The sequence below is a fragment of the Brassica oleracea genome, chromosome C2 (genome assembly GCF_000695525.1).
Source record: "Brassica oleracea var. oleracea cultivar TO1000 chromosome C2, BOL, whole genome shotgun sequence".
Classification (NCBI taxonomy): domain Eukaryota; kingdom Viridiplantae; phylum Streptophyta; class Magnoliopsida; order Brassicales; family Brassicaceae; genus Brassica; species Brassica oleracea.
In genome coordinates, this window is record NC_027749.1 from 50892943 (window position 1) to 50900738 (window position 7796).

At 32.9% G+C, this 7796-nt stretch overlaps 2 protein-coding genes across 2 annotated transcripts in view; one reads left to right on the forward strand and one right to left on the reverse strand.

Moving 5' to 3' along the window:
* Nucleotides 1-1536, reverse strand: part of LOC106324550 — a 12884-nt gene extending 11348 nt beyond the window's left edge. Inside the window, exons 1-3 of the mRNA XM_013762501.1 lie at nucleotides 1470-1536; nucleotides 1003-1229; nucleotides 16-433 (exon numbers count right to left, since the gene is read on the reverse strand). Of these exons, the coding sequence (XP_013617955.1) occupies nucleotides 16-433; nucleotides 1003-1229; nucleotides 1470-1536 (712 nt within the window). The remainder of the gene's footprint in view (nucleotides 1-15; nucleotides 434-1002; nucleotides 1230-1469) is intronic.
* A 3770-nt stretch (nucleotides 1537-5306) lies between these two features.
* On the forward strand, nucleotides 5307-7449 carry LOC106327854 (transcription factor MYB28-like). The gene is made up of 3 exons (XM_013766140.1): nucleotides 5307-5795; nucleotides 5875-6004; nucleotides 6473-7449. Exons 1-3 carry the CDS (start codon nucleotides 5663-5665, stop codon nucleotides 7266-7268), a joined length of 1059 nt encoding a protein of 352 aa, XP_013621594.1. The 5' UTR covers nucleotides 5307-5662; the 3' UTR covers nucleotides 7269-7449.
* The last annotated feature ends 347 nt before the right edge of the window (nucleotides 7450-7796 follow it).

Consider the following 7796-nt stretch of genomic DNA (forward strand, 5'->3'; position numbering starts at 1 on the left):
GGGGTCTACACCCACTCTCAAACTGCACCATTCCTCTGTGACATTCCAAGGTGGCCCGATTCTTTCCAAGCCAGTCCATGCCTATCACCTCATGATTCACAAGGCGGACAACAATCAGATCCGCATGCATTACCCTGTATGTGATCAATACCGGAATGTCTCTAACCAGCCCTAGTGAATCCATCACCTGCTCACCGGTTTCATTCACTATGACAAGACAATCCCCTGTTCCCATCTGGAACAAACCCTTTCCGATCATTCCTGGACTCACAAAACTATGTGTAGCTCCAATGTCTAAAGGTACGTATGTTTCCACACCACCGATCATTAAGTACCTAGATGAGTAGGATTTTGGTTTGATCACACATTTGGCCTCTTGAAGTGGAGTCCGGCCTTCTCCCTTCTCTCCTAACCATTTGTGTGTATCCCCAGGCTGTAGAAGAATCCCAGGACGTGATCATCCAAGATCAAACACCATCACAGGGTCGTGCATCACTTCCCCCTTCAGTGCCCATAAAACTGCCTTTCTACACACATCTGCCTTCAAGGCTGTCTCAACCATTGGAAGTGGGATCCGGCCTCCTATCTTCTATCCAGGCTATTTGGGTGTGATTTATGGATGTAGAGGAAGCCTAGGGCGTGGCAAAGAATAACCAAAACTCACCAGAGGGTCGTTCTCAACTCCTCTCTTGATTGCCCTCCAAAACTGCCTCTTTGTTGCCTTTGAATGCCTCTTGGTATTGGATTGTTGAATCCGACCATCTCTCTGTTTTTCTCTTGTTTTCTTTGTGTTTCAGGGTGTAGAAGGAAGCCCTGGTGTGCCTCTCTACGGCCTGGTCTTCCCACGATCAGAACACGCCATCAAGATCACACCACTCCACACGGTCCTCCTCTCTTAACTGCCGGTCTCTCTCTCTTTATCTTTCTGGTAAGATTTTGGCAGAGCTTTGCCTAAGGAATTTCGTGCCATTATCTGTGCCAGGGACTTTTGGGCCATATGACCATACTGGTGCATTTCCACGCACCGCAGTCCGTCCGGGCGATCCTATCCAGAATCGGGGACATGACAGTATTCTTCTCAATAAATTGAACATCAACCTTAGTCTTGTTCTTTGGATTAGCCCAGATCCGATTTACAGTGGCATGGATTGATCCTACATGAGGAGCATCTCCAATGAAATAGCCCACAACGTAGCATCTCCACAAAGGATTTGCATCCGATAAAACCTCTGTTGGGATAACCATTGATACCACTCCATTAGTTTCCTAAAAAACAGGTTGTAACGATGCTTCCCTATCCCTCGTCCAAGGTGAGATCGGGGGAGGAAAGCCCTCTGATACACCATCTTTGACAGGAGATTTCTCCAAATCCCGCTCCGAGGGTTTCGTCAGTACCTCTCCCGATACTGCATTCTCCTCCCCAGCCTCCGACAGGGTGTTCTCTGTCCTCTAAAGCCCATCACGCTCACCTCCAGAAGGTTTTTCCTTGGCACCAGGTGAGTCTTCTGAAATCGCCGTCGCCGTCGCCGTCTCCATTACGTGGCTTATGTGGCAATCGAGTTTGTGGCTTTTTCATGATAACTCTCCCATTAATTCGATCAGGCGGTGTATTTTCGGATATAAATATGTCAGTATTTTTATCTCGAAATCATCTCTCTGGCTTTTTTCTTTGCTTCCATCTTTCTTTGGGTGAAGATAACACATGTCGAAAAGAAAGTGGAGACTTGGTGTTAAACGGAGCTTCATTAGAGATTGAAGGTGGAACATCAAATCCATCTGAATCAGCAACATTAGGCTGTGCGGTGGTGGACTCTGCGATGCTTTTTGCTTCCGAAACTGCTCAAGCTGAATCCCATGAAAATTAACACACAATCCCAGTTCTAATAATCATGGAGAATTTCAAGTGATTCAAAGATCGAACAAAAGGGGCATGGATGATATGATGATCTAAATCTACCTTACGGCGTCCAGTTTCAGCGACCTCCTGCCTCCGCCTAACCTGAGCTGATTACAAAAAATTCAAATCCTTTTTTCTTTTTAGTTGGCATTGAAGCCATTAACGGATGTCATTACGAAATCGCCGATTAGGGAGAGAAAACTCGCCGGTGCACCAGGAGGAGACGGATCCTGACACAAAGATAATAAAGGGAGATCTGGAGCAACCCAGTTCCAAAATCGAGAGAATTGTAAAAAAAAATTAAGCCAGGGCTTTCGATTTGGAGGAGAAGGAAAAGAAAGGAAGGATATTATATATATAAATTTTAATTTCCTTTTACGCCACATCTCTCTCATAATAACATTTTCTTTGATGCTTCGAACGTTTTTTTGCTGGTTTGATGCAACTTTTTTTATTTAGCACTTTCTACTCATTTTTCACGAAGGTAATTTGACCCACCAAAAGAAGAAAAAAAATTATATTTAAGTAATAAAATTCATTTTATACAAAACTAAAACTATGCGTTGGCCAACAAAATGACGTAAAGAGTAAAAACAAAATGTATAAAGAATATATGTATCTTAATCTATTATATTTTGTTGTGTCATTGCTAGATATTAAACTTAAGATAAAATAAATAAAACAAGGAAAAGTAGATAAATATATAAGAAAACCATATGTTAAAAAAATTAATTAGAACATCCATGTCGCCCATCGAACATGACGACAAACCACCAAAAACAAGTTATCGAAAATACCCTCCTAACAAATTTAAATCTTTTTTGTCACTATTTTAAAAACAGTAATTGTTAGTATTTATAATACACTTAAGCAATGTAGACTTATCGTTTTATCTACTATTATTAAAGTAGCTACGTCATCACAAAGATGATTTTTAAAATCTTGTAAAAAATATATAGTTTATTTAAACATATATTATGCATTTTATTAAACTAATTATCAAATTCATTATAGTATACAAACAAATATTTTCATTATTGTCTTAAATAAATACTACAAATTATCTAATATAATTAATATATATGATAATTAATGATTTTAATAAATAAAGATTTGAGACCAATTTTGTATCTTCCATCCTTTTAGTTTAATTTATATTATAAAAAGATATGAACATCCTTTTATCTTATATTTGAATTTTTTAAACGACTATAAATTAGTAAAAATATTAAAAAATCCTACATTAAAAATTTTGTGAGCAGTGATTTAACTTTATTTTATTATAACAAGATTTAAATGATTATAAAATCATATGAATATAAAGTCTCATTTAATAGATACTCAGAATATATATATATTATTTAAATTAAACTATATACCATATAAAAATACTTAAGTATGTTAATTTAGAAACTACATTAACAAGTATTGAAACTTTAATATTTAATTCCAAATTTGTATTAATTTAAGGAAAAAAAATGCTAAAGTACATATCATGCATTATCATATGGCATCCAAAGACAACTATAATATAGAATTTTAATCACAATATATAATTTTGTAATAACTATTTTGTTCAAAAAAATAACAATATTGTAAATGAAATTATGACTATCGTTCAAAATTGATTATATATATTTGAAAATATAGGTGGTACAAATAAATAAAAAATATATGTAGGACATGTTGAAGAAAAAACTTCGAAAAAATAGATATTTTAAGACCCTTAAAAATTACGAAATTATTGGTTATAAAGCCAAAGTAAAATTTAGTTCGTGTATGTTTAACAATTATTTTACATTAAAGATAAATAAGAAAGATAAAAAAAATATTCAGACCTTATCTAAGATTTAATTCATTATTTTTTTCATTTTGGTCATTATGTTATACATAGCTTTTAATAATAAAAATAACAAGTTTTTTTTTTGAAACACCGAAAAAGCAAGTTTTTATTATTAAAATTTTCGTTATACAAAACAATGAAAATAATTTTAAAATTGCCTAACAGAATATATTTTTATAACACATATCTATATATATGTATATAAAAATATAAATATCAGACATATAACAAAAAAAATATAGGAAAATCCCGGACGTAGCCCGGGCCGACCCTAGTGTGTATTATAACTTAATGTAACTTAGAGTAAAATTTATGTGGTAAAAGCTGTAGAACTTACAGCAAAAATATGAGTTATTATTTTCATTTGATTGATAACATTTTTGATGTAGAACTTGCAGTATATTTTTATACAATTTAAAGTAATTAAAATATAAATAGTAAGGAGTTATTGGAAAATAAATAATAATTAAACAACTATTATTACTTATTACTATGTATGCAATTTCAAGAACTGAAAATAAGCTACATAATCTATTATTTTCAAAATTTATATTTATTAATAATATTATTTATTATAGTATCAATATTAAAATAAATTACACAATTATTAATAACTTCATTTTAAATTTAAAATTAATAGTAAAAAATAGTGTGCATTCCAAATCATATTTGTAATTTCATTTTGCATATTGAATTATGCAGTATCAACTATATATTTATATTCTTGATGTATATATATATAACATGAAAAAATAAGCCATACAATAATGTTTTGCAGTTTTTAACAAAATTTGGTTTTTGGGTAAATCAAATATCTTATTTTTTTCATGATATCATTAGAATAACTACCTACTATATCATTTTAATATAAACGATATATAGCATAGTACTTTTTATTATAGCATGTTTAAGTTAATTATCTATTTATTAGTACTGATGTACCATAAAATACCTGGTAGTTAATTGAATATATAATTATATTACTCATTTCTGGGTCACCATCAACTAGCATGTAACACTATGAAATTTATTCTTGTTTGCATTTCTTTTTTCTTTTTCTTTTTTAAATTAAAATCATTAAGCATTAACTCAACCTTAAAACATGATATTTTTCGTGATGTTGAGTTAGTAATTTTATAGAAGTAATAACTTAAAATTGCAATTCATTCATAACACATAATAACTCAAATTTAAAATCAAAAATTTTAAATTAATACATGAGTGGTCATTTTTGAGTTACAGCCATAAATCAAACTAAAAAACTCTAACTCAGGTCACCAATCAAAGCTTTAAACCGAAATTTTAAACATACATTAATACTGCACGTCATTAGTGCTAATCCTTCTTTTTGTGCTAGAAATGCTTCAAAATAAATATGTATAGCAAAATGTAGTAATATATACAGCATCAAATTGCAAATATTTTTCATGTTAGAGAATAATTGCGAGCTAGTTTAAACAAATTGATCTATTTAAATAATTAATAATTCGCGTACCAAAATATCTATCATAATCAACATTGTGAGCATGTACGTGTGTATATATAGAAGAGAATAGCTCGTAAGCTCACCACCATCACACAATTCATTGCTCTTCTTCACAAGTTTCTGTAGTCTGATCTTATAGTGTTATAAAAATACATATAATATTTCAAGGATATATAGAAGGCAAAAACTCAAAGTCTACTTGAAAAACATGAAAACACCTAGCAGCTCTGTGGGTAAGACCCAAGAGCGCTTCTCGATTAGTCTCATATTCAGATGTATCAGAGTTCTCATTAACAGATCTATTTCTTTCTTACCTTTTTAGAAAATTTCCTTTCTGATTTTAGTTTCCTCAAGTATATTTTTCTCAATATAGTATTTCCTTTGGTATTGTTTGAACCTTTTACACATTAGTGTTCATCTATATATATCGGAGAAAATGTCAAGAAAGCGATGTTGTGTCGGAGAAGGGCTGAAGAAAGGTGCATGGACCATTGAGGAAGACAAGAAGCTCATCTCTTATATTCACGAACATGGAGAAGGTGGCTGGCGCGACATTCCCCAAAAAGCTGGTTAGTATATAGTATACACATGTATATTTAGTATTTATATATTGTATAATATTTTGATGAGAATATGGTGTTTAATTAGGGTTGAAAAGGTGTGGAAAGAGTTGTAGACTGCGATGGACTAACTACCTAAAACCTGAGATCAAAAGAGGCGAGTTTAGTTCAGAGGAGGAACAGATTATCATCATGCTCCATGCTGCTCGTGGCAACAAGTACGTTTATTTTAGACCAAAAAAAAACAAGTACGTTTATTTTTAACAGAAAGGACGATTATATATTTTTATGTGTGTATGGATCCTCCAGTGATCATCATTCTAGTTTTCTCTTTTTTTTTTATACCGCAAACAAATTTCATTAGTAAAAAAATTAAAATTCCAAAGTGAATATTCAAAAACACAGTGTTATATAATCCTATATATGTCATATATTAAAAAAGTACAACATGAGAAATGAATTTAAGTATGCTTCTAAAGCGAAGTTTTACTTCCCGAAAAATTATTCTTTATTTTTTTCATGTATTTGACAATTCTCTGATGCAAAATATGTGTTTGATTAGCAATATGTGACTAAAAATTGCAATAGCACACATCATTTTAGTCTCTATTCCATAAAAAAGCTTCAAAATAAATTTGATTAACTTTGGTCTTCCATCTTATCTCTTTCACTATTCTTGTCTTTAGGTGGTCAGTCATAGCTAGACATTTACCTAGAAGAACCGACAATGAGATCAAGAATTACTGGAACACGCATCTCAAAAAACGTTTGATCGAAGAGGGTATTGACCCCGTGACTCACAAGCCACTAGCTTCTAATACTAACCCTACTGTCACCACCACGCAGCCAGAGAACTTGCATTCCCTAGATGCATCTAGTTCCGACAAGCGATACTCCCGGTCAAGCTCAATGCCTCCCATGTCTCTTCCTCTTTCCTCGGGTTTCAACCCGGTTTCCGAGATCATCACACCAGTTCAGAGAGGTTCCTTGAGTTGCAAGAAAAGTATTAAGAAATCGAACTCTACATCAAGGCTTTTAAACAAAGTTGCTGCTAAGGCCACTACCATCAAAGATATCTTGAGTGCTACTACAATATCATATGAAAGCTTTTCCAATGGCTTCCCTGAGCAGACTCGCAATGAAGAAGATAGTTCTAATGCTCTCGCTGACTTCGATCCATTTCCCCAATCATTGTTGTACACTGAACATGAGGTCCATGCTACTTCTGATCTTGATATGGATCAGGGTTACGATTTCTCATATTTTCTCGAGACACTCGGGAGAGATGAGCACAATACGAATGTCGAGTATGGTCATGATATTCTTCTTATGTCCGATGTGTCACAAGAAGTCTCATCAATTAGCGTTGATGATCAAGAAAATATGATAGGAAACTTCGAGGGCTGGTCAAATTATCTTCTTGACCATGATGGTTTGATAAATGACACGGACTATGATTTCCTCGAGAAGCAAATCATATGAATCTTCATATTTAAACAAAACGGTTTCAAACTAGTTGAAACATGCCTGAATAAGAAGTTATATATGTATTTGTTATTTGGATTGTTTAGTAGTTAGTATATGTCCGAGATCTCATGGTTTTTAATCCCAAGTGTAGGGTTTATATGATGTTAAATAAGTTTTAATCTGAGGTCTCCGCAAGGAGTAAAAAAAAAAATAGTCCTCGAGCTAGGGTTTCTCGGACACTGAGAACCATGCATGGTACCTCCCGGATCAATTGGTAAATTGATTTGCGCTAATCACGATATTTCATACTCCCTCCGTTTCGAATTAGATGTCGTTTTAGAGCAAAATTTTCGTTTCAAAATAAGTGTCGTTTTATGATTTTAATGCAAAATTTATTGACTTTTTATTCTAATCTATTTTTCTATTGGTTGAAATCGGGTTAGGTGTATTGGTAATGATGTTTTTATCTAGTAAATAGATAAACTTAAATATTTTATTAATTTGTGTGTCAAAGTATAGAAACGAATGAAGTTGTTTTACTTT